Below are 26,480 nucleotides of genomic sequence, written 5' to 3' on the forward strand. Positions count from 1 at the left end.
GCTCCACGCGGCGGCAGCCGTCCCGGCCTCTAAGGGCCGCCACGTCCCGGCGGCGCGCGCAGGCTGAGGGCGGCTCGGTGCCGGCGGGGTTGCCCGGGGAGGGCCCGGGCAGGCCGGGAGGGGCTGCCCAAGCTCCGCGCCTACCCCAGCACCGCGGCCGGCGCCCGGCCAGGAGGATGCGCGGCGCCGGGCTCTGAAGCATGGAGGGGGTTCTGTACAAGTGGACCAACTATCTCACAGGTCAGAGGGCTCGCGTGCTCCGAGGGCGGCCGGGAGAGGCCGGGTGCTTGGGCGGGTTTAGGGGGGAAGGCTGCGGAAAAGACCGTTCAGGGGCCCCTCCCTCTGCCTGGCCTGCGGTGACCCTCGCAGGGAGCCGGCCCCTTCTGCTTCCGAGGCTAATCCCTAGCTGAGTCCCGCGTTAGATCTGGCGTCTGTAGGGGACCGTTCGAGACTGCGCACCTTCCTGAGGGTGGGAAGTGCGCTTGACCACTTTTTTGCCCCTGTAATAATACTTGTTTCCTCCTGTAGCTTCCGGAACAATTCCCAGTTACTCTGCCCGTGGTGCTGTCTCCATCCTTATTCACACTTAATTCGGCATTTTGCTAATAACTGAGTTGTCAGGGTATAGGAATAGAATGGACCTTGTAAGATCAAGATTTAATTTTAAGAAATCTTTTTTGTATTTCTTTTTAATTTCCTTAGCAACACGGTTTACTTTAAAAGTTCTCTCCTTGAAGTTGTTCAGCATAGAAAGCATGGTTTTCTGGGAAATCGTCCCCAGATAACCATTCTCTTAAGAGGTGGTTGTCAATAAGATATCTTTATATTTTGGAATTCAGGTAAGTGTGTGAGAAATAGTGGAAGACAGTGCAACACACACAAGTGGAAAAGGCAGGTCAGCATCACCCATGAAGTGGGTTGAAAGGAAAGACTCTGAAGAGCTTTGTGTTTCTGTAGAAATGAGAGGCCAGCTGGGAAGGGTCTTTTTCCATGACACCAACAGCCTGGCTTATTAAAAGAGACTTAATTCTGAGTTGCAGTCCCATCTCTGCCATCATCCAACAGTAAAGACAAGTCACTTACTCTCTCAAGATCTCAGTCTGGGAAGGCCAGGATGAGCAGTTAGTTTATCCTGAAGGGGTCTTCCAACTTCAGAATTCTATGATTTCACCACATTAGATGAAAGGAAATGAGTTTAAAATAAGATTAAATAACAATCATTTCTTGTTCCAGTGTAATAGGAAAATCTTGATTTGCTACCCATTTATTTACTCTGCTCAAAGTACTGAACCCCCGGGGTGCCTGGGTGGCTCAGTCGGTTAAGCGGCTGACTTCGGCTCGGGTCATGATCTCGCAGTCTGTGAGTTCGAGCCCCGCATCGGGCTCTGTGCTGACAGCTCAGAGCCTGGAGCCTGTTTCAATTCTGTGTCTCCCTCTCTCTGACCCTCCCCCATTTATGCTCTGTCTCTCTCTGTGTCAAAAATAAATAAACGTTAAAAAAAAATTAAAAAAAAAAAGTACTGAACCCCTTTGTAACTGCATAGTACACTCAATTTGTGTCCACCTGACCTTGTGCAAAATCTGCACATAAACTCTTTAAGGCATAAGCATTGAGCTACAGTTGCCCCTTCCTTCCTTCCCTTTTTTTTTTTTTTTGATTAATTGGAATGCTAAAGCCCAATTTATAGCAGCAAATGCTTTAACACTTGTATGCATGCGTGCTTTATTTTGCTCACATTAAAATGTCAGTTTGTTTCTGTAAATGATATGTTTTAGCAGGAAACATTTAAAAACGAGGTAAATATTTTTTCTTAAGCATTTCGTTTGGGCAGTTGTGAGAGCAGTTATGCTGTTTAGTTGAGATATGGTATTAACTTTAAAGACAGTAGTTTCTATGCTTTGATATGCAAATGATCATCTCATGGCACACATTCATAAGCATAGTGTCCACAGTGTCTTGGGAGGAACCACTTATGCCTGCAATAGAGCAATTGGTGATTACTGAGATGAGTCATAATTTATTCCTGGAGCATACTGTGGTCTTGGTGGCCATCTTTCTTATCTCCTCTGGCACTGAGCACTATAGGCACTTGTGCGCTTAACGCTTTTAGTCTTTGCAGAGCGTTTAAGTAAACTGCTAGTATGTGTTGTAGGAGCTTGCTGCAATGAAATCTTTTGTTTGGAAGAATTCAAATTTAAATTTGACTCAGTGGGATCCTGATTTTTAATTTTAGTACATCTTAGGTCAGAAGAATGAGCAGCTGTTTGTACTGGATGATCTTGAAGGAACCTTTCAGTTTCATGACAGTATTCTTTGAGAATCCTTTGTAGAGGACAAGGATTTCAGTAACATTTGGTAGTTTGAGATAAAAAGAAAGTGTTTTTTTTTTTTTTTTTTTTAAAGAATGCCTATGCCTATCTTTTTCACAGATATAGCCCTCTGTTATATAAATGTGTGAATCAGTTAGAGATTGTTTTAATTAAATATTTCTTCAAAAATGTGTGTAGAGATAACTTTCTTATTTAATCATGGTCACCTTTCAAGTTGCTACAAATTGTTTAAAAATTTTTTTTAAATGTTTATTTATTTTTGAGAGAGAGAGAGAGAGAGAGAGAGAGAGAGAGACAGAGTGCAAGTGGGGTAGGGGCAGAGAGAGAAGGGGACACAGAATCCGAAGCAGGCTCCAGGCTCCAAACTGTTAGCCCAGAGCCTGACACGGAGCTGGAACTCACATACTGAGAGATTATGACCTGAGCCAAAGTTGGAGGCTTAACAGACAGACTGAGCCACCCAGGCACCCCTAAGTTGCTACAAATTCTAAATAAGTCATTTTGCTCATTATTTGTTTTAAAGAGATACTGAATCACAATAATACGGGCTTACAGAATCCCAATTTGTCTTATAGGCACATAGGACCTCGGGTGGTGTGGAGTGCACTTTTACCACCCTGCTTATAATTTGTTTGCCAAGGTGAATTAGTGTTTGGAAAGATAATGTTTTCATCATTTCTATGCATGCTGGTATACAAAATACTCTCATGGATATATTGCATATCTTTACTGTCATGGATAACATGCAATATCTCACTTTTCTGGTATTTAATCACTTGAGAAATACATTTTGTTTTAGCACCTGCTATGTGCCAGACACCATTCTAGGTGCTGGGAATGCAATGACAAACAAGATAAAGTTCATGTACCAAAAGAACTTACCTTTTAATTTGCTAGGCCTCATTAGGGGTATAGTGTTTCATAATAAGAATTTTCCAAGTATTTAAAACTTGTTTTAATTACTTTGGGTATCCGTCTTTCTGAACTGTATTATGACATTCCCTGTTGTGAAATTTAACCTTTTTATGATGACTCCGTGCTGTCATTTCAAAAGTATTACAGGAAAAGCCTTTGAGGAGATAAGTCCTGGGTCTTATCAGTGTGTAAGAATGATTCTCCCATCTGCCACTGTTCTGGCACTATTTGGCCCTTGAAAAACCGAATTGATTAAGCAGATAGTGGGCTACATCTAATGTGACCAGGCTGAATTATGATTTAATAGTTACAGAAAGAACAAGGACAGTCACACTGCCTTCAGTGAGGCACCCTGGTCATGGTCACTGTGTTATTAATCAGTGAACTGTTGTAAATCAGTAGCATGCTTGATAAGATTTTAGGGAACACCGAGTTTGGCTTGCAAGGGTGGCAGTTGAACTCTGAGGAAAGCCATCAACCTCATCCTCATCTTTGCCTGAGAGCCAAGTCTATGATAGTTGTGTAATCTAGTCACTGAATAAACACAAATGAAACGAATGATTGCAGTTTCTAGCATTTCGGCCGGAGTTGGGCAACAGCAGTACAAGGAGAGAGGTATTAGGGGGAATGCAGGCTCTCACTATAGTATGCATCTTCTGTGGAAGAGACTACATTCAGCACCCGCTTGTGCAAGGGAATTTGCCTAGGCAACTTGTAAGAGATGGGAAAGTTGCATTGCAGAATTAGAGGGCTGAGTGGCACCTGGGAGGTCACCTTTTTCAATCCACTCATTTTTGAGACTGGGAATTTTTTATATTTATTAAAGTGAAAAGATTGGTTTCAGCTTATCTAAAGAGTTAGAATAAAGCGGGGCTAGAATCCATGTCTTTTAACATTACATCAAAAACCCAACTCTGTTCCCTTCAGGAAAAGGGCAGTCATGTTGCATCCAGTATAGGTTATTATTGAGCATGAGTCTCATGGGTTGTTAATGAGAAGGTTGTGAACCAGATTAAAGGTATTACCCCCTATATTTATGCTGATCTATAGATTTCTTCAGAAATCTTTCCCAACAAAGTGGGATTGATGCAAGAACAATTTCAGCAAGACTTGGCCATTAGAAATTTCATTGTTAGGGGGCGCCTGGGTGGCTCAGTCGGTTGAGCGCTGACTTCGGCTCAGGTCACGATCTCGCGGTCCGTGAGTTCGAGCCCCGCATCGGGCCCCTGTGCTGACAGCTCAGAGCCCGGAGCCTGTTTCGGATTCTGTGTCTCCCTCTCTCTGACCCTCCCCCATTCATGCTCTGTCTCTCTCTGTCTCAAAAATAAATAAACGTTAAAAAAAAAAAGTTAAAAAAAAAATTAAAAAAAAAAAGAAATTTCATTGTCAGAATGTCACCTTAGAGCCAAGAAAACATGGATGGCAAATTTTGAAGTCATACTTTTCTCTGTGATTAAAGTAATTTCTTACCAATCTTCTGTTATTTATAATCTTTGCAGGTTGGCAGCCACGTTGGTTTGTTTTAGATAATGGAATCCTGTCCTACTATGATTCACAAGATGATGTTTGCAAAGGGAGCAAAGGAAGTATAAAGATGGCAGTTTGTGAAATTAAAGGTAAGTGAGTGCATGGAATTAGAGAAATTTGAAGTTAGGTAAGGAAAACATTCTTCACTACAATCCAAAAAGAGGAAAAAAAGCATTTCTAGTCAGGTAGGGATCTTCTAATGCTGTTTATTTCCTTAGCAATTAAGAGTGGCACTTAACATTGTTAAGCACAGTTGGGGTTTTTTTTTTTTTCCCCCTCCTATTGAAACTCAAAATCTTAGGGTTAGTTTTCTAATTTGGACCTGAAAAACAATTTTTGTGGTTGCTACTTCAGCGTCCTTATGGAGTCCACAAGTGTTCTCTTTTATATGCATTATAAAATAAAGGTATTGCAAAGATAGGAAGCTGAGCTTTAAAGGTGTTGAGGTGCGGGGCCTGGCTGGCTCAGTCAGTAGAACATGAGACTCTTGATCTCAGGATCATGAGTTCAAGCCCCACGTTGGGCATGGAGCTTATTTGAGGAAAAAAAAAAAAAGTTGAAGATTGTAGAGAGATGGGGCCTAAAGGTGCGGTGACGAGAATTGGAAGCAGGGGGCTAAGACTCTCTAGGAGCCGAAGCACCGGTCCCCTGGCTCGAGCCTCTTTTATTTTTTGCAGTTTGTCTGATAACAGCGAGCACATACAACATAGTATTTGGCATCTGGACAGGTCATGCACCTGCAGTGTATTCCATACTGGGTCATGAGTACATCTAGCGCCAGACAAAACAGTCTTATCCCTGGCCTGGCGCCCATATGATGTCCTTCTGGAGAGATGAGCAGTCCCAGCAGCTTTCTCTTCCTTGCTTTCACTTCCTTGCTGCTCTGTCCCTTTCCTTCAGGACATTCTTACAGTGCCTCCAGCTTCTTCTTCTCCAACAAAAGGTGATCAGTCAGGCTCTGCAGGGTTTTGCTAAATGAGTCAGTTTTGCTAAAACATGAAGTCAAAGGCATAAAACTCTGGTTCTTTGTTGAATCGGAGATCAGCTCTTCTGGGTGATAGAGATGTTTTCCTTTTCTTTCAAAAGAGAAGAACTAAAGCAATAGGTCATGCTGTAATTTTCATGAAAGAAGGTTTCATGGACCATTGATTCATTTGTATATGTGGTTGGGTTGTGTGGGGTGGAGGTAGGCAGGGGAGATCAGACAAAATGATAATGAAAAGTACTAAGTTCTTCAGAGAATTGAAGGAAAAACTAAAGCACTAGAGGAGCCAATATCAAGCACCTACAGGCCTTTTTCATTTCTCCTCTGTATCTTGAATACTTGTCCTTCATGATGGGTACTTCCTTTGACATGGTGAGCGCTTGGTCACAGCTGTCAAACACTTGAGAGTAATCTTAATGCTCTGTGCATTTTCTTATTTAGATTAAAGCAAAGCAGCAGCTAGTGCATTATCTTATATTTTCCAGGGCCGGATTGCTAGTTTGGTGTAGTTTTGTGGTAGTTCTTAGTATGATTTAGCTATGGAGACAAAATAGAATTTTTCTTTGCTGCACATCTAATTCTTCACATTCGTTTAGGGTTCTTTCCACAGCAGTGATTTATAACTTGGGGTAGATAAGTGTCATCCAGGGAGCTTTCTCCAAAATGCACATAGCTGCCATGTGATTGTAACATGCCCCCTTTAGCTGAGAATTAGTACTGTTCTAATGGAAGGAAGTGATGGCTATCTAAGATACAGAAACACTTCAGCCTAATGTATTGTTATTGCATCGTCCCTGAAATATGTGAGGCATAGTTTTGTTGTTTATCTTAGACAAAAGTACTGAAATGTATACCAATTAAGTATTGGCTTTCCAGGTACTCAGTTTTATGTATTTATTTTTAATTGCACCATCATCCCCCATAACTCTTTAGAACTCCTATTTTAGAATTGCCTTATAAACCAGTTTATAAATCACACAAGAAAAGCACAAAGTATGAGTTTTTATTTTTTTAAAAATTGATGGTTTTATCTCATTTTATTCCCCAGATTTGATTCCAAATGATATTTGGTGAGAGTCAGAAATCAAACTACACAGTTCAAAGATTTGCCACCCTTGAGGATATTTAAAAGACTGTTAGTGGCAGAATCCTAAGGCACTTGTAAAATGTTTCAAGATGTGGCAGCATTTTTACTGTTGTTGTTTGTTTGAAGTAATCATTCTATTCAAGAATAAAATACAGAAAAGGGAGCAAATCTTAAATATTCAGTTTGAAGAATGTTTACAAAGTACACACACTTGTGTCACTATCAACCAGATTAAGAATTAGAATGTTGTCAGCCTTTCGGATACAGGGATATTGTCATGTTTCCTCAGCCATTAATCCCTTTAAAAAGTAACCATTAATTTGACTTTTATCACCATAGATAAATATTGCCTACTTTTGAATTTTTATAGATGGAATAAATCAGTATTTTCTTTTGTGTTGGCTCCTTTCACTCAACATTGTGAAATTCATCCATGTTGTTCTGTGTAATAGTAGTTCAATCATTCTTACTGATCTGTAGTATTTCTGATGTTATAAATATCCCACAACTTGCCTATTCAGTCTAGTATTGATGTGTATTTTTTTTGTTTTTTTTTTTTGCTTTTTTCTATTTGGGATTATAATGAGTAAGTAAAGCTGCTATAAATATTCTTATTATATTTCTTTTGCTGAACATACATATGCATTTCTATTCAGTATATATCTGGAAGTGGAATGGAATTGCTGAGGCATTGATACTCATACTTTTAGCTTTAACAGAATTAAGGAGAAAATTATTCTTGACACTTGCTAATAAGGCTGACTTTATTCAAGTCTCTCATGATAGGTATAGGGACTACTGCATTGGGGCTTTGTAGTAGGGGAGAGAGATTGGGCTCAACTCCAAAAATGATAAAGAAAAGTGGGAATTTGCAGCCAAGCAGTAGAGTGGGGGGATTGGTGGGTGGGAAATTACTAAGAGGAAACATGAGGGATTAGGGGGCTTTCTGGGTAAACAGATTCTTGCTGAAGGCAGGCCAGATATTACCTGGGGGATGTTGGGGCTAGAGGAATTTTTTTGGATATTGAGGGTAATCATATATTGAAGGTGGAGGATTCTGGCTAAACTGACTTAGCAGAGTTCTTACTAAGATTGGACTCTACAAGGACAGAGATGGAAGCCCAGGGTCGGGCATAGTCAAGCAGAGGGCTCAGAGGAGCCTGACTGAAGTTTGATCAAGGAGAGAATCTTTGTCACAGGTAATGCCAAACTGTTTACCAAAGTGGTTGTATCAGTTTATTCTTGAACTAGCAGAATATGAGTGTTCCAGTTGCTTTGCATCCTTGCCAAAACTTGCATTATCATTTTTAAAATTGTGAATATTTTTAGTGTATATGTTGGTATCTGATGGTGGGTTTAACTTGTATTTCTTCAATAACTAATGATGAATAGTTTTTCAGGTATTAATTAGCCATTTGAATGTCCTCTTCTTTTGAAGTGTCCTTTCTAGACTTTGGCCTAATTTCTAAATTGGGCTGTCATCTTTCATGTTGTTTGTGGGAAGTCCAAATGTGTGTGTGTGTGTGTGTGTGTGTGTGTGTGTGTATACATATATATATATATGTACACTATATATATATTCCAAATATATGTATATATATATTTTCCAAATATATGTATATATGTATGTGTATATGTATATATATATATATATACATTCCAAATATATATATATATATATATGTTTATGTGTATATATATATATATATATATATATACACACACATATACGTATATATATGCACACACACACACACATGTTTGGACTTCCCACAACATGAAAGATGACAGCCCAATTTAGAAATTAGGCCAAAGACTAGAGATACATATATATTTTCCAAATATATATATATATATTTGTATATATATATGTGTGTATATTTATGTAGTTAGTCCAAATGAGTCTTTGTATTGTATCTTCTTCCACTTTGTAGGTTGCATTTTCTTTCTGTGAAAGGTATCTTTTGATAAGCAGAAGTTATTAATTTCAATAAAGTCCAGTTTTTCAATATTTTTAATTAGAACTTTTTATGTCCCGCTTAGGAAATCTTTTTTCTTCTTGAAGGCTTATTGTTTTACCTTTTATATTTAAGTCTGTATTAGGTCTGTGATTGACTTAAAATTTATTTTTATATATGGTATCAGCAGGGGTTAAGATTCATTTTTTTCTCATAGGGATATTCAGTTGACTGAGTATCAATTATTGAAAATATCAACCTTTCACCTACTGCACTGTAGGAACATCTTTGTCACAAAGCAAGTGACCATGTACATTGGGTCCTTTTCTGGACTGTCTTTTGTTTCATGGGACTATTTCTCTATCCTTGTGCCATTATCACACTGTCTAAATTTCTTTAGCTTTATACTTCTTAAGTATTTGATGGTCTAAGTCTTCTAACTTTGTTTTTTTTCAGGATTGTCTTGGCCATTATTGGCTCTTTGCATTTCCTTAACACATTTTAGAATCTGCTTGTAAATTTCCACAACTGTCTGCTGGAATTATGATTGGAATTATATTGAATCTATATATCAATTTGGGAAGAATAGTATTCTTGACAGTGTTGAGTCTTCTGATCTACTAACATGGTGTATTTGTATATTTAATTAGGTTTTTAATTTCAGTAATTTTTTACAGTTTTGCATATAGAGTTCTTGTCCATTTTATCTTGAGAACTTGATGTTTGGGGAGTCTTGTTCTTAAGTTTGTTGTCTTAGGTGACTACTTTGTAGGGGACACTCTTGGTTAATACATCAATTTTGGTATGTTTAAAAAGGAGTCATCTTATTTTCATTTGTAGCAGCATCATTGGCAATTAGAGCTTTGTTTTCTTTTAAGGTAGTTATTGATACTTTCACTAGTATTAACAAGCAGCAAAAAAAGTTACTCTTGGGGCCTTGGGATTTCAGTAATTTTATCCTGGCTTGGAAATCTTTGCACCCATCATTGATTGTTGCATGTTTGTATATTTCACTATCTACCTCTAAGAATGGCATTTCTAAATAGAATAATAAGCTAGCAAAGCTTTTGTGGCACTTATTTGCCATAGTACATCTGGTCAATATTTTTGGTAATTAATCATGTAAATTAGGGCTTCTGCCAGACTTGCAGAGCCCCTGATAATTTGGCTCAACTCAGCTTGTCCATTTGTGAATATTATTACCATGTAATATAACACAAGGCTTTATTTACTACTGATACCCTCAGTGCATATTATGTTTATTTCCTCATCTAGGCCTTTTTTAATGCAGTTTTTCTCTTAACTAAATCCTACTATTGTCAAATCCTTCTTCATGAAGACTTATTTCCCACCTCCTCTCACTTTCTCCCATCTTAATTACACATGAAGTCACTGTACCAAAGAGTTCATCATTTAGGTGTTTTGATTATTTTTGTTGTGTCAGTTTGTTTCCTTGGTTAAATTGTCAGCTCTGTTAGAGCAAAGACTCCTTTCTTTCTCCCCTTGTGTCTTCCCCCTCTACCAGCACTTCTCTGAGCTGAGTGAATACTTCTTGATTAAGGACAGTGTAACACAAATTTATTCTTACAACAAAGATTGAGGATTGGCTCAGTATAATTCTTGGTTAGTTTTCTTTTGTCAGAGTATCAAGGTGGGGGGTGGTTTAGGAGAGGAGGAGGAGGAGGGGGGTGGGAAAGAGGAGAAGGTCTCCAAAATACTCACACTTTCTAGGTGATTGTGATATGCCCCTTAGTTGAGGGCTGCTGTTTTAATGGAAGGTGGCCATAGGTACCATTTATTCATTTATTTATTGTGGTGCTTCTGTATGCTAGGCACTATCCTAGGCTTGGAGGATACTAAGATGTAGAGTCTGTTTTCAAAGAAATCAGTAAAAAAATGTGTGGTAAGTGTGACAGTGCGTGTGTATTTAAAGTAGTATAGGCAGCCCCAAGAGAGGGAGTTTTTAGTTTTCATTGCTGTTTTCTCTTCCTCTTGCCATCACCACTTTAGCACCTCTGCCAGCCATGAGTAGATGTGAGAAGGTGGTTTTGAGGGTGCCACTAGATAGCCCTTTAGGGAAAGTCAATGCCTGCATCTTGAATCTCAGTTTCTTGTTGTAGGTGTCTGTAACATCTAATACTGCGTAAGAGTGATTGTTTGATTCTCCCCAAATTACTTAAGTTCATTACTGTATTTCTCCTGTGTTTATCATCATAGTCCATTCAGCAGACAACACAAGAATGGAATTAATCATTCCAGGAGAGCAGCATTTCTACATGAAGGCAGTGAATGCAGCTGAAAGACAGAGGTGGCTGGTTGCTCTGGGGAGCTCCAAAGCTTGTTTGACTGATACTAGGACTAAAAAAGAAAAAGGTAACTATACATTTTTCTTTGGTGGTGAGAATGTTTTCTTAAACATAAATGTTAATTGTCTTGTCTACTTTTAGGAATCTAGCCTCAAGAAATATCAGAAATGTAGATGAAGATTTACATGCATGACATTCATCATAGTAAAAAAACTTGTAAACAATGCAAAGATTTAAATTTAGGGGAATGGTTCAGTCACCTCTAGGCTGGAATAAGCTGCTATGTAGCCAGTAAAATGTTTACAAGGAATTTTAATAATGTGAGAAAATGCCCAGTGTTAAGTGATAATTGTAGAAAAGCAGGATTCAAAATTACATATCCATTCATTGGCCAGTTCAGGAAAGATCTATGAAATCAGTCAAGTTGTTACCTTTGGAAAGGTAATTTGTGAGAAGGAGACTCACTTTTTATCGTATATACCCTTTGGTACCTTTGACTTTACCATGTTCATATATTGCTGACTCCAAAGGATTAAACAAATCAAAAGCAAAGTAAATAATTTATGGTATTAGTTCAACCGTATGCAGATACAGTGCAAAAATAATAAAATAATTTATGTCTTGGCAGTGAGTTTGCGGTTGTTTTGATTTTTCTTTTCTATATATTTTTTTTGATTTTCTGAAAGTTTTCATTGAGTATATATTACTTTTTATAATTAAAAAATGATAGAAGTTATTTAGATTAGTGACAACGACTGAATTATGGGTATTGAAAAATGAAGGTCCAGAATTGAATTTATAATCCTTGAAAAACATATGAAAGAACATCATGCATAGAGTATGGCTACAGGTAGGATAAGAAGGAATGGAAATTCATAATAGCCAAAAGATAAAAACAACCCAAATGGACATAGACAAAGAAATAGGTGAACAAAATGTAGTATTATACATACAATGGAATATTATTCAGGCTTTAAAAGGAAGGGAATTGAGACACATGCTACAATGTGGGTGAATCTTAAAAGATAAGTGAAATAAGCCAGTCACAAAAGGACAAATACTGTATGATTGTACTTACTAGCATACCTAGAGTAGTCAGAGTCACAGAGACAGAAAGTAGAGTAATGGTTGAAGGGGCTAGGGTGTGGGCAAGATGACAGAGTTCTGGAGATGGATGATGGTGTGGTGATTGTAGGACAATGTGAATGTACTTAATGTCACTGACCTATACACTTAAAAATGGTTAAAACAGTAAATTTCATTATATATTTTGCATTATAATTAAAGAAAAGAGGGAATGGACTTAAATTTGAGTAGAACCTAATTTAGGTTAAGTCAAATAAGCAGATAGAGCTTGTTTGGTCCACTGTGGCCAGAGTTGCTTTGTGGCTAGTATCACTAGCCACTGACTAGTGGCTCAGGGAATATGGAAAAACGCCAGGATCTGCTACGTGTATTTTTCCTTACTTCTGCTGTTTATATTTCTAGTTTAGAATGAATTGAATGGTTAAGATTATGGCTGGATGTTTACTGTGTCTGGATGTATTAAATAAAAGAAAGCTCCTAATAAGACAATTATGAAAACAATATAATGTGAAAATGAAGTTATGAAAGGAACAGAAGAAAGCAGATGTTTAATACAATAGTTTTAATGACATAAAAATTAAAAACTTCTCTGCGTTAAAAGGTACAATAAAGAAAGCTGAAAGAGAGCAGATAGAACTGGAAACATAGTTGCAGTATATAGGACAGGGGAAAGATTGCTATCTTTAGTGGGTAAGAACTTTTATAGATTATTAATTTATATATTATTAAGAGAAAAACTGAACATCAAAATTGGAAAAATATGTAAAGGACAGAAAAGACAATTTACAAAAGAAGAAATATAAAGCACTTTTCAAATGAAGAATGAGCAATGGAATGGAAATGTCCTGTATAAAACATCCAGTGGTCATCATCTTGCATCTGGAAATTAATCTACCTAAGCTTCATGTCAGACATATGACTTCCATTTTTTCCCCAATTATTTGAAGAGAGGGTATTTCCTCAATATCCTTGTATCTGTTTCCAAGGTCCCACACCTCTTAAGCTATAGGTATTTATATCTATTCATATAGGTATTTATTATCTATTGCATTACTTTTAAATGATTCCATTTTGTTTTATTGCTGAAACAATATGAAAACAATCTGACTGAATGTTTATATATATTCCTTTCAGAGATAAGTGAAACCAGTGAATCTCTGAAAACCAAAATGTCTGAACTTCGTCTCTACTGTGACCTCCTAATGCAGCAAGTTCATACCATCCAAGAATTTGTTCACCATGATGAGAATCATTCACCTCCCAGTGTAGAGGTATACAAAGATGATCCCTTCATGTCTGATTATGCTTTGTAATACACTGGTGGGTGAGGTTCTTCTCATAAGGTGGCAGAGAAGCATTTTCAAAATGAGCTATTTTTAGCTCTTCTGGGCAATCCCTACTCCAGACTCTGGAAATCTCTAGGATCTTCTAGATTGTATCTGTGCAACCAGAGTAAAGCAGGAAGCAGCACACTGCCCCAGGGAATCAAGGCTTATTTAATCAAGGGAATCAGCCAATCTGATAATTTGGAGGTTGGGGTGGGGAAGAAGCATTCCAGGCTTTGTTCTCTGGGCTAGCTGTATGAATCATTGGACAGCTGCTCTTCTCTTTCTTTTTGTGACGAGGTCCCAGTTTCTATGACTCAGAGTTGATAACTTAGCTTTGTCAAATAACTTTTTAAAAAAGTCCTTCTCAGAACAGTAATGCAGTAATCAAATTTCGAATTTGTGGGACCTGGCTATGAAATAGGTTCACACTTTCTGATAAAGGAGGACCAGCAGGCCCTACTGTTCTCTGGGTGAAAAGCCAGCATGGTTCCCAGTCACCTTTTACCTAACTTAGGAGAAACGGGACAAGAAATGTTCCTACTTCTGTGGCCTTCTCCTGGTGGGGAACAATCTTATGTGAGGTCATATTTAGTTGTAGGTACATTAGACCCTCAGGGCACTCACTGTTTCACCACAAGCTCTCTGGAGGTGGGTGCCCTCACATTTGCTCCAGCGGCTCAGTGACAATATCAAGGACCTGGTCTTGCTCCAGCCTTCCACTCTGCTATTCTTGGTGTGTTGGATTTGCCCCCTTAAGTGCAAGGCCAAGGTCATACAGAGGCAGGAGGCAGTGGGGTAACCAGGGTGGAAAGAGACTTTCTTAACTTGCTGTCCTGGGCTTTTATCTGGGAACAAAAGTCCCAGAAACTCCTTAACAGACTTCTCATCTTTTTTTGTCTGGGTCAGTGGAAATTAAGAAATCTCAATATTTGACAGAGGGTCATGGAATAGCCATGAGTGGCTTCCACCAGTCTGTATTCATCCCCCAGGGTCAGGACACATTGCTGTCATTAAAAAAAAAAAAAAAATGGAGTTTTTATTCTACCATGGAAGAAGTAGGAGAATGGGTTTGGAGTAGATATGAATTGTGCTTGCCACTTAGTAATGCTCAGGGTGTTCTGCTGTGACCACCTTCAGAATTTTGATACTTAGAAAATTACTGTTTAGGTTAGGTTTATCTAAGATAAATTTTTGGATATAGTTTTTCAATATGATATTTGGTTTAAATGCAAAATTTATTTTTTCATGGAATCTAATTTCATACACTGTTTGTCTGATAGACATTTCTTATTCATATATTGCTTTAATTTTCTAAGGTAGTATATTTTAAATAGATTTGCACGTAACCTAGTAAGGTGTCTGTTGTAGGTAATGTTTAGTTACGTGATTATAATGTGCTGCATGATTCCATATAATTGTGGTTGAATCTGTTCAACTCAGTGTGTAATTTTTCAGAACATGAATGAAGCCTCTTCTCTGCTTAGTGCCACATGTAATACATTCATCACAACGCTTGAGGAATGTGTGAAGATAGCGAATGCCAAGTTTAAACCTGAGATGTTTCAGCTGTCCCATCCGGATCCCTTGGTTTCCCCTGTGTCGCCTTCTCCTGTTCAAATGGTTGGAACTTGTTTTTCTTCCAGTGATGTTGCATTTTTGTTTTTGTTTTTGTTTTTAAGGATGGAAACTGGCAGTGGGAGGGAAATGGTCAACAGATAGAATATTCTGTATTGGAGCCTCTTAGCTCTGTGGGCTCAGCATGTGCCAAGGTCCTGTCCTTTTCCCTTGGAGGGACTGTGCCATTTACCCCAGAGTGCCAGAAATATATTATAATGCTCTGTGGGTGTTCTGACACAGAAAAGGTTGGGGACACTGCTCTACTCGGTAAAAACATCACAATGGGGTGATGTTTTACTCACAAAGGAATAAAATTAAGCAGATCTTTAAAGGAGCTTGACAGGGGTTTGAAAGAACATGTTACAGGGAAAACAGTATTTTATAGTCCATATTTGGACTTGAGCCCTCTGAGTAGGCAAGTTACTTAATTTCTCTGGACCTCATTTTCTTCATCTATAAAATGAAAGGTCTTCTCCATCAGCAGGTCATTGCAAAGGAGCTGATCTGTATAATGCAGGTGCTTCATGTCCGTTTCTTTCCTTGTGATTGCTCTGAACGATTACCCTTTGCCAGGGGTGGTGAACTCCTTGTCCTTTCCAAGTTAATAAACTTGCCCAGGCAAGCTGTAGGGAACTCATAGGTGAGAGTCTGATGAGACTTTACATTTCTTTCATCCAAGTGTTTTCGGGAGCCTTTTATAGAAGGAACAATGCCACTTGGCTACTACTTTAGCAATTACCTGAAGGCATATTTGTTAGAAGAAGGAATTGGGTACAACTCATTCCGAGGTTCTCTTAACCACGTCAGCCAATTTAGTTATATGAGATTTAGTAAAGATTATTACCTATGTTTATTTAGATCATTTTCTTTTTAAAAAAAAATTTTTTTTTTAATGTTTATTTATTTTTGAGAGAGACAGAGAAAGAATGCGAGTGGGTTAGGGGCAGAGAGAGAGGGAGGCACAGAATCCAAAGCAGGCTCCAGGCTCTGAGCTGTCAGCACAGAGCCTGATGCGGAGCTTGAACTCACAAGCTGTGAGATCATGACCTGAGCCGAAGTCGGATGCTCAACCGACTGAGCCACCCAGGCGCCCCTAGATCATTGTTTTCTAATCAATGTATGATGGGCTAATAATGTCCTCTGAGAAAGGTATACTATGAAAATGAGTTTTATGGGCAGATTAGTTTGGGAAGTTCTAAATGAATTGGGTCTGTCATTGGACATCTTAGAATCTCTTTTATGATAATGTGTATTATGAATCTCTGAGAAGGAGAGGTGGTGTGCATTGTTTCTGAAATTTATTTGACAAATGAACCCTTCCTGTGTATTTTTAAATAACAGCTCACAATACTGTGGTGTTCAGTAGAACATTTTGACAATATTGCCTTATAACACAACTGTAGATACGTTATGAACTGTGAGATAACCTGTATGGTTGAATAACAAGAAAAGGTCTTTTGAGGTGGGTGTATATATAACACTGTGTTCCTGAAGTTGATATATAAGGTGTCAAATACAGACTTCACTACAAATACTACTATGTTTGACCTTATAGAATCAAATGCAATAAAGCCACCTTAAAACTGCCTGTTTTTGTACTGAATTTCTGAGGAAAATGCCTTCTGTTATAAATGCTCCATAGTCCAGAGAGGTCATATGTGTATTTTATGCATAAGAAGCAATGATAACTGTTTCTTTTAAACCAAAACTTTTTATCAGTAGCAATGTTATAGGAAATCCAATAGGTTAATCTAAAAAATACTGGTTAGAGGCTGTTTATTTTTCCTTGCTTTGCCATTTTACTTCATACATAAAGCAAAAGTTGTGGCTTATGAGAATTAGTTCTGGAGACACAGATGGAAAAAAAGGTCAGTCTTTGTGGAAAAATATATATATTTTTAATAATATGAGTAAATGGGAAATAAACCTGAAAGATTTGAGAATTCTAAAACTATTTAAACTGATTGTTAAACTACTTTATGTAGCTAATATCACTGTGTCCCTCTTAGAATAAATTTGCATTCAGTCTTATTTCAGGTCATAATGGAAGTTCAGAAAATCATCATTTTGACTCCAGACTGAGTGATAATTGTAGTGGGGATATCATTGGATTAGTAATCCCGAAGGGAGTGACTTCTGTTAAAGGAGATGTTAATGTCCATTTGTATCTTAATGTCAATCATATTAGATGTTCTGGACTACAAAATGGGTTGGTCATATCTGTTATCATTTCAGCTGGGATTTCTCAGAGCTATTGTTGGCTTACGTTACAAATACAGCAGCCACTTATTTACATAACAGACTTTAGACTTGGACTGGTAAGACCCTTGAGCCCCTGCATATAAATATAAAAGCAACCTGTAGTATAAACTGTGCTTTTCTGCTACCTTGCTAAACATTGAAATAATCTGTTTTAATTGGTGGTCTCTTTCTATTTTTTTGGTGGAGTCATTGGATCTTTTAAATTGTGTTTAGTATTTGTCATATTTATTAACACTCTGCTCATTCAGGTTTTTTAATTTTTAAAATGTATGTTTTAGAGTCTTATTTGAGACTTAGGGTTCTTCTGAGTTCTTAAAAGACTCAGATTATTAATGCTATCTTCCACAAAAACCACACTTTAGAACATCTGTGTAACAGCTACCTGAATAGTGAATTACAAAGAGAAGCTTTGCTACCAGCCTCTTTTCCTGGCCTTTAAGAAAAAGAGAGAGGAAGATATTTATTAGAATACTTTCTGGCTTGCTAGATACTGCTTTAAATAGTATGATTTTTTTGGATTAGTTATATATTTTTAAAATATTTTTATATACATGCACTCACATATGCACACATATATATGATATATATATTATGTATATAATGTAAAATTTGGTTTTTAGTATTGAGAAAAGAATCTAGCATGTTTTTGATAGGTGTTGAGAAAGATTCCAATTAATGGTTATTAGGGACAAAGCTTGACATTGTGCTAATAGTGTTGCTTGAGTCTGTAAAAAATAAATATCTTGGCTAGTCATCTTTTTTTCGGAGTAAATTTGTGTTAATTATGATAATGATAATAAATTAGAGCTGTATTATTCTACTTCACATACTAATTATGCTTATTTTATTTTAAATTTCTAGATGAAGCGTTCTGTCAGCCACCCTGGTTCTTGCAGTTCAGAGAGGTAAAATAATCTTTTCTTTTAACCAAGTACTCTCAGAAATTTACCTACTTAGGGAAATTCTTTGGGCCTTTAACGTGAAGTAGTGTGGAATGGAAACTCTTTTTGAGCAGAGCTTGGTTCTGATTTGCTCAGCATTATATCTCTTAGTTACTAGTTTAGGGCCTGGTCCTAGTAGGTAGTCAGTGAAGATAAAAATGAGTGGATGAATTAACCAGCAAGGTAAGCATCTTGCCGACTATTGTACCTTTTTTAGATGTTTGAAATTATATCAAATGATGGTAAAAAAATCCAGTTTTGAGGTGAGTTTAGACTCACTTTACTACAGCTTTTTATAGTCACATATTCATGTTGATCTGTTGTTTAAGAATTAAAGATCTTAACTGAAAAGAGAGAAAAACCAATTGATATTTTAAAGTATATATGCATATGAACACATTAAGACATTTGCCTTCTAGATAGATCTCACCAATATCCCAGGTTATTAAAATGTTCATTATCTTAGTAGATAATAGTCTTTCAAGTTGCCCTAGTTGTCATATTTGGTTCTTCGGAAAATGATGAAATTGTAGTGACATTAGCTTTATTTCTCTATGTTAAGAATAACTGCCAGGGCACCTGGGTGGCTCAGTCAGTTAAGTGTCCCGACTTTGAATCATATCATGATCTTGCAGTTCGTGGGATCCAGCCCCGCGTTGGTCTCTGTGCTGAAGCTTGGAGCCTGGAGCTTGCTTCAGATTCTGTGTCTCCCTCTCTCTCTGCCCCTCCCTCATTCTCTCTCTCTCTCTCGTTCTGTCTCTCTCAAAAATAAATAAACATTAAAAAAAAATAAAAAAAAAAAGAGTAAGTGCGGCACCTAGGTGGCCCCAGTTGGTTAAGCATCTTACTTTTGGTTTCTGCTCAGGTCATGATCTCACACTCATTAGTTTAAGACCCATATCAGGCTCTGCACTGATAGTGTAGAGCCTGCTTGGGATATTCTCTCTTTTCCTCCCTCTCTGACCCTCATGCTCATGCTCTCTCAAAAAACAAAAAACAAACTAACAAAAATCTTAAAATAACTGTTAACTGAGCCCTTACTGTTGTTTTGTCACTGCCCCCCCACCCTCCCATGATTATGTAATCTGTGATTGGACTATTATGTGCACAGAGTCCAGTGATGAATATATGTATCCAGTCCTGTCAGGGAATAAAGAGTTTCACTAGCTGAATTTTCCAGAAAAACAGAAGCTTGATTCCTTTTATAAACTTTCATTTTTATGATAGAAATTTTTCTGAACTGTATTTTATCTTTTCTACCTAATTAGATAAAATATAACTAGAGTTAAAAAATTTTTTTTTTTGTAATGAATCAAGATTATCATTAAGAACAGTAATGTTGGGTTTTTATACAGTGGTAGTCAAGGTGCTGTTGAGTGGTGGTGGTTTATTTCTATATTAAATATTTTAGATTGACTTGTCTACTTTTCTGATTTTCTAGACTGTTTTTTAAAATAGTTTTTACGGCCTCCATTTGGCACATTTATTTGTTCTTGCTGCTGTCAGTGAGTTGACCTCTAGCATGTTCCTAACCTACTTGCCCACCCCCTTCATTCTGCTGTTTTTGATGATATGGATTGATACTAGATTCATGTACTTGTGTAGGTCATAACTTCTAGTTTTCAAACATTTGTTAACCATCTGGTATATCTAATGTCTTGGTGGACCCTTCTCTATAAAAGAAGTTGCTTCATGGTTCCCCCTTTCCATTTAATTCGGCTCAGAGGCCATATTCTTCAGGTTACCGGCTGGATTGTGAATGATTTGACTTGCCTGTGGTGTGACCTTTGAAGGAGTCAAATGTTGCTAAAATAGAACTTTGGGCGTAAAAATAGTTCTCTTTCATTTGAATAAGTCATGTAAAACTCCAGGTAAGTTCAGGGTGTTATCATTTGTTTAAGGCCTTATGATGCAATGCTTTTTATTTAATTTGCAGGAATAGCCACTCTGTAAAAGAACCAATATCTACACTTCACCGACTCTCCCAGCGACGCCGAAGAACCTACTCAGATACAGACTCTTGTAATGATACTCCTCTTGAAGACCCAGACAGTAAGTTAAATGGGCCCTCTCTCTTTCTTTGGCTTATTCCCCCAAATTGTGGTGGGACTCTATGTGTGTTGTAGTCAATGAAGGACACTGACAGTGAACACTGTCTTTTCCCTTTGGATTAATTCCTTAATTCAGAGCCAGGCAAATAGCACACAATCAACAGAAGCTCATAATATCCTCCTACAGACACCTTTATTATTAACTAAGAAGTGCTGAGTAACTGTGTAAATGCCATATCTTAGATTAATATGTATAACATCAAACTGTTTTCTTCCCACTATATTTTAGTAATCTCTTAGTAATGTTCTACTCCCACTATATTTACATTAAAAAAGCATTTTAGAACAAAGCATCAATTGTGGTTGGGATTCTAGGGGAAAATAAAGGCAAGTTCTGAGTGCAGAGAAAAAAAAAATCGGTATTATTACTTAAATAATTTGAAATGGCCAAGGAAAATAATTTTTTCTGGTGGTGGTGGTGAATTATGGTAGCATTTATTCCTATGCCCTTTTCTCCTTTTTTCTTTAAAGAGCAGCATCCTGTGATTGAATACTTTAGGCAAGGTTTTATGATTTAGGTTAAAATTTATTTTTCTCTTCCAAGAAAAAGCTTTGAAAATGTGTCAGAATGTCTAGTTAGACAGTAGTGACCATGATTTCCAGTGAACACAAATAGAGTCTTATTATTACAGCTCTATTAATATACTTTTGCTTTTCAGGGTCTTTACTATTGCCCATGAAGCATGTGTGATGGAAATTACATAGAGTTCCTATTTGGGGGGCAGGTTGTGTTCCAGGAGTTTGTAAGTCTGTTGTTGGGAACAGATTTTATTTCCCTTGTGGAAATGGTGTGATAAGTGGTGTTTAGATTCTTTAGGTTGTCTAGAAGAGCTCAGCTAATTCACGTTGATTAAGATAGAATTGTTTCACTGAACCAGAAGGTTAAACAGGTTTAATTAGAGGAGAATGTAGAGTTCACGAAAGTGGTGGAGGTTGGAGAGGGCCTACTGCCCATTTTCAGATTTTTAGGAGTTGATGGCATCTTTTTTTTTTTTAAGTCCATTTTCTTCACAGAACTATTTATTGACATAGAGGACTACTCTACACTCATTGCCATTTTTAACTCAAGTTGAGAAAATGGGTAAAAGAAATGAAGGAAGGAAAATGGGTGAGGGTGGGAAGGGGAAGGGAGAAAGTAACTTTCCTGGGCCAATTTAGTACAACTTGAAAGAGATAAGAGGAAGAGGGTTAGGGGTTAGGTGTGGGAAGAAAAATTACTGGGGGCAGGTAATGTATATTCTGATATACCTTGTTCTTTCTGCCTTGTATACATGACCCTTTTAATCTAGAGCCCATGAAAGAGCTCTATATGCTGCCTTGTACTTTTCTCTGGATGCTGCTCTTTTTTACTTTATGGGGATCATTTTCATTTGTGACAGTGAAAATTTTTTTAAAGCTAGCCATTTTTCTTTGCTTTCTTTTTAAGCACGCTGGTTTTGAATTTTTTTTTTAGTGTATTTATTTATGAGAGACAGAGAGCAAGCTTGTGGGGGAGGGGCAGAAGGAGAGGGAGAGAGACAATCCCAAGCAAGCACCATGCTAAGTGCAGAGCCTGAAGCAGGGCTCAGTCTCATAATTGTGAGATTATGACCTGAGCCAAAAATCGAGGTGGATGCTTAACAGACTGAGCCAGCCAGGCACCCCTTAATTTTTTTTTTTTTTTTTTTTAAGTAGGCTGCATGCCCAATGTGGGACTTGAACTCATGACCCTGAGATCCAAGAGTCGCATGCCCTACCAACTGAGTCAGCCGGGCACCCCTGGTTTTGAATTTTTGAAAATAATTTTTATAAGTTCTGAGTATGCATGCCTTATTCCATGTAGCATTCCCCTAGTTAGCTGCTAAGGAGTGTAACAAAAGTAGTCACACATATCTGCACAAACATACACACATGCATACATATTTATATACATACATGTGTCTCAGTTCTCTAGAACTTTTTTTAAATTGGGAAGTGTAGCCTAGGTCAGGAGTTTTATCCTTAGGTTTCCTTCTATTTATCCTAAAGTTTAGTGTCTCAGTTAGTTGACAGAGCAGAGACTGAATTCCTGTTCTTCTTTACAAAGTGCATGTTTTACAGTTGGGTGGTCTTAGTCCGAAGCCTTTATCCCCAAATATTCTTTTCCTTGAGAGATAAAACTGCTTCTATTATTTATTAACTGGATTTTTAAAAATTATAGAAGTAATAAATGTTTATGGTAAATTCAAATAAATATGTACATATAAAAGTACAATTGTTTTGCAACAGGGCCATGCCAGTGCGTTTAACTGTATTCAGTCAGAACTGCAATGATAGTTCTGTCAGCTGCATTCCAAGTGGAGATATGGGACCTTTCAGTGTGAAATACCTTGTCAGCTCTGCTCAGAAAGTCTTGTGGTAAAAAGAGCAAACCTGAATTAGTCCTAGTTCTGTTACCAGTTGGGTAATCTTGGGTTAGGCATGTAACCTTTTTGGGTCTTTTTTTTTTTTTTTTTTTTTTTTTAACCCTAGAACACAAGGAGGATACGGACAGCATTAAAACAAATCAGGCCTGAAAAGCAATAGTTAGCTAAGAAAGACTACATTCAGTTCAGCACATGTTTATTGACTGCCCGTTACATGCCAACCGTGGTTCTAGCAGTGAACAAAACCATCTCTGCTTCAGATAGCTTCATAAGTTATTTTGTTAACTCCGAAGCTTCTCCTTATGACTGCCAATCGTGGGAAAGTTAGATTTTTCTCTATTCAACAGTCAACCAAAAAATTAGTAGGAAGCTGAAGGAATTTCATGTCCCTGAGTAGGAAATTTAAAATTGTTTTTTTCGTAGAGAACTGGAGTTATATTGATAGGCTGTTTAACCTTTTAATTTATCTCTGAATAGGACCTGTTCACTGTTCAAGAAATACACTTAATGGAGATTTGGCATCAGCAACCATTCCTGAGGAAAGCAGACTTATGGCCAAAAAAAAATCTGAATCGGAAGATCCTCTTCCATCCTTCTCTTCCTGAGGAAATGGAAGTGTCCAACTTCCTCTAAGTATTGCTATGCAAAAGCTGCTGTAATTAAACTATGTTCTAGGGAGTAGTTTTTCCCTTAGGATTTCTCTGCACTTTATAGAATACTGTAAAACAAACAAACAAAAAAACAACCCACATACCTTTGAAGTGTATTTTATCTTTATATAGTTTATTTGCAAGAGTATTTTCCTAATAACTTCACAGTATGAATGTGCATCTTTTTTTTTTTTTTTTTGTTAAACAAATGATGGTGTAACATTTTGACATCCATAAGGACAAATGTAGATATTTTTCTAAAAAACTGTGAGGGACTGACAGCTTAGTCAGGGTGTATTGTAGCTTATAAACATGAAATCTTATAAACATAAGGTTTCAGTTTGATAGATGTGTGATATATGTAACTTGTGCCATGGACCAAATGGTCACTTTACCCCAGCTAAAAATGAGTTACGATAGCAGCTTGATGGTGATTCTATTGTATTCTTTTAAGCAAAAGGAGACATTTAATATTCCAAATATTTTTAGCCCAAATACCGTGACACATTGAGGATTTTTTAAAAACCAGACTGTGCTGTCCTTCATATGTGAAGTTGACACTACTGATTTGTCAGTACCAAATGTTGGGTTAAAGTATTTAACTTTTATTTATTTATTTTTCTGTTGCATCAAAAAATGATTGCATCCTGACTTTTATGACCTACCAAATTTAAGATGTGTATACATTTGTTATTTACATTGTTCTAGAAAAGAGGTTAATGTTGTAGTGACCTTGCTCACTTACACCAGAGAAATAAACGCCTTTCAATGGAAGAGGATTTTAGTGCTTTTTTCCTAAAATAGACATTAAGCTGCTGTTGTAAGGTATTAATGTTTGCAGCTCTTTAGACTATCTAGAGACATTTTTTATTTATGACTATTTATACAAAAAAGGAATTCTGTCAAAGTGACCACTCTACATCACTTGAGAATGGCATTATTTAATTAAAGAACAAATAGCATTTTTTGGTAGTGCCTGTCCATACCTATTGTCAGTGTTTGCCTTGTAAACTGTTTTTTTAAAAAAATTCACTTTGGAGTGATGGTTTTGTCCAAGGTCTTGGATGAGGAGCACTTTAAAACAAACTGGTTTGGTGTTTTTAAGTTAATCACATGTTTAATAAATATATGGTTTTTGCATTCAAACATATCATATAATACATTGTATTTTTTACATTGTTGATATTCTGTCTGATCTTTATCAAGTGCTATTAGTATTCTTCATTGCTTTGATTTTGTTTGTATATTTGGACCGCCTAGTGAATACACAAATGAGGCATATTTTTAGTTTTGTTGCCTATGAGCTTAGAATAGTGTGGCCTGTTTCACTTTAAATTTCTCTTGTAGGTTTATGTGGGAAGTTTTTTTAAACAGTTAATATTTGGTATTTACTTCACTAAAATAAATCTGTAATTGTAAGTTTAAAATGGACACAATCTAAATACATTAATATGCATTTAGATAAACTGTATGCTGCTTAAAAGTATTTGTGACTTTAAGTAGCACACAGGTCATTAGGCTAGATTAAGTGGAATTTTTCCATTCGTATGTTGTACTTCATATGTCACATTTGAGAAAAGTTTAATAATGTAGTAAGTTTCATGTTGAGTGAGTAATCAGACTTTTTCCTTTTTTTTGTGGTAGTAAGAATTTGCATAGTGACTAGATAATGAAAGTCAAGGTGCTACTGATAGGGAGTTTTTCAGGTAGGTACTTTTTTTGAACCAGTAGGTTTATAATGAAAATACTATAACAAGCTTTTGAACTCATAGGAAACAAATCCATTTTTTTATTGCTTTATCCAAAAAGATGAGTTCCTGAACAGTTTTCTGTAAATATTTTTTAAAATAAAATGCTATCATTTCTGGTTTGTATCATTTTTTCCCCCTTGAAACAGGTGCTTTGAACAGGTGTGCCATATTCCTAAGTATGGCTTTTATTGTTACTGGGACCTGCTTTTTTCCCTTAGGAACCAACACATTTGTGAAATCATTTTTTTGGGAGGAGTATAAATGTATCTTGAATTATATCTAGGTTTTGATTAGTGAATTGATAGCATGAAGCAATCGATAAAGCTTCAGTGAACCTTGCATTTTGAGGAGCCCTGTGTATGTTCAAGTGTGCCTGACTTTTCTGAATTTTAAGAAAAAGATAAACCAAATAAGAACAATCCTGTAAGAATTTTAGCTTGTCATAACTTTCTCTAATGTATAGGTAGTGGTTGTTCCTTTTTTGCTTTGTCTAGCTAGGCCTTGGGGTTATCGAGAAATTTGGAGACTGTTGGTATGTCATTGATCCTCTAACCAAAGCCAGTGCTTGCTTTTCTTTTCAAGTGCCTGATTTCCGTTGTGTGGGAATCCAGGCCTCCATGGTTAAAGTGACTTTGATGAGAATTGTTTTATAATTGGACTATTTTTGAATTCTCTTACATTACATTGAATTTAGTGTATTACCTTCGATCAGGACAAGTTGAGAAATGGATGTTGTCACTTGAACTTAAATTCTAGAGCAGGAGATAAAGTATCTTCATTTGATAGTCACCATGGAACCTTTAACCCTGAATTGTAGTTTTTCACTGTGTATTATTACACTTAGTATTTAGAAATCACCATTAAGATCTCAGGAAATATACCTTTGTAATATATTAATATTATACTGCTGTTAACACTAATTCCACATACATTATTATATCATTAATTTGGACTGTACCAATTCTTCACTTCTTTTATTAAATGAAGTGCCTCCATGCCTGTCCTTTGAGCCTTGCTATTGCCACTTGGTACAGAGGGAGTGTTCTGGCCTGAAAGAAAGCCTGGTTAGACTGCGGGAGATCCTTCCAGGAGGTCTGTCTTTTAGTAGCCCAGGTGGGGCAAGGAAGTTGTAGCTGGTAGATAGGGTTTCCTTTTCATGTTTTTCCAGGTCCCCGGTTCTCCTTTCTTTGAATTCATACTGAATTTGTAAATTAAAAAAATTTTAGAAAAACTGTAGTTTT

At 37.0% G+C, this 26,480-nt stretch overlaps 1 protein-coding gene across 1 annotated transcript; it reads left to right on the plus strand.

Moving 5' to 3' along the window:
- The first annotated feature begins 101 nt into the window (after positions 1 to 101).
- Positions 102 to 23,687, plus strand: PLEKHA3 (pleckstrin homology domain containing A3). The gene is made up of 8 exons (XM_042949264.1): positions 102 to 240; positions 4,746 to 4,862; positions 11,021 to 11,176; positions 13,330 to 13,466; positions 14,979 to 15,143; positions 18,264 to 18,307; positions 20,280 to 20,395; positions 23,316 to 23,687. Exons 1-8 carry the CDS (start codon positions 201 to 203, stop codon positions 23,441 to 23,443), a joined length of 903 nt encoding a protein of 300 aa, XP_042805198.1. The 5' UTR covers positions 102 to 200; the 3' UTR covers positions 23,444 to 23,687.
- The last annotated feature ends 2,793 nt before the right edge of the window (positions 23,688 to 26,480 follow it).

This window comes from Panthera leo, chromosome C1, assembly GCF_018350215.1.
Source record: "Panthera leo isolate Ple1 chromosome C1, P.leo_Ple1_pat1.1, whole genome shotgun sequence".
NCBI classification, from domain to species: Eukaryota; Metazoa; Chordata; class Mammalia; order Carnivora; family Felidae; genus Panthera; species Panthera leo.

What these genes read in the sequence shown, in the direction of transcription:
- PLEKHA3 (XM_042949264.1), top strand. Translation starts at nt 201, where the DNA reads ATGGAGGGGGTTCTGTACAAGTGGACCAACTATCTCACAG. An exon ending in TAGGACTAAAAAAGAAAAAG is followed by an intron (nt 11,177 to 13,329) that starts GTAACTATACAT and finishes TATTCCTTTCAG; the next exon opens with AGATAAGTGAAACCAGTGAA. An exon ending in CGCCTTCTCCTGTTCAAATG is followed by an intron (nt 15,144 to 18,263) that starts GTTGGAACTTGT and finishes TTAAATTTCTAG; the next exon opens with ATGAAGCGTTCTGTCAGCCA.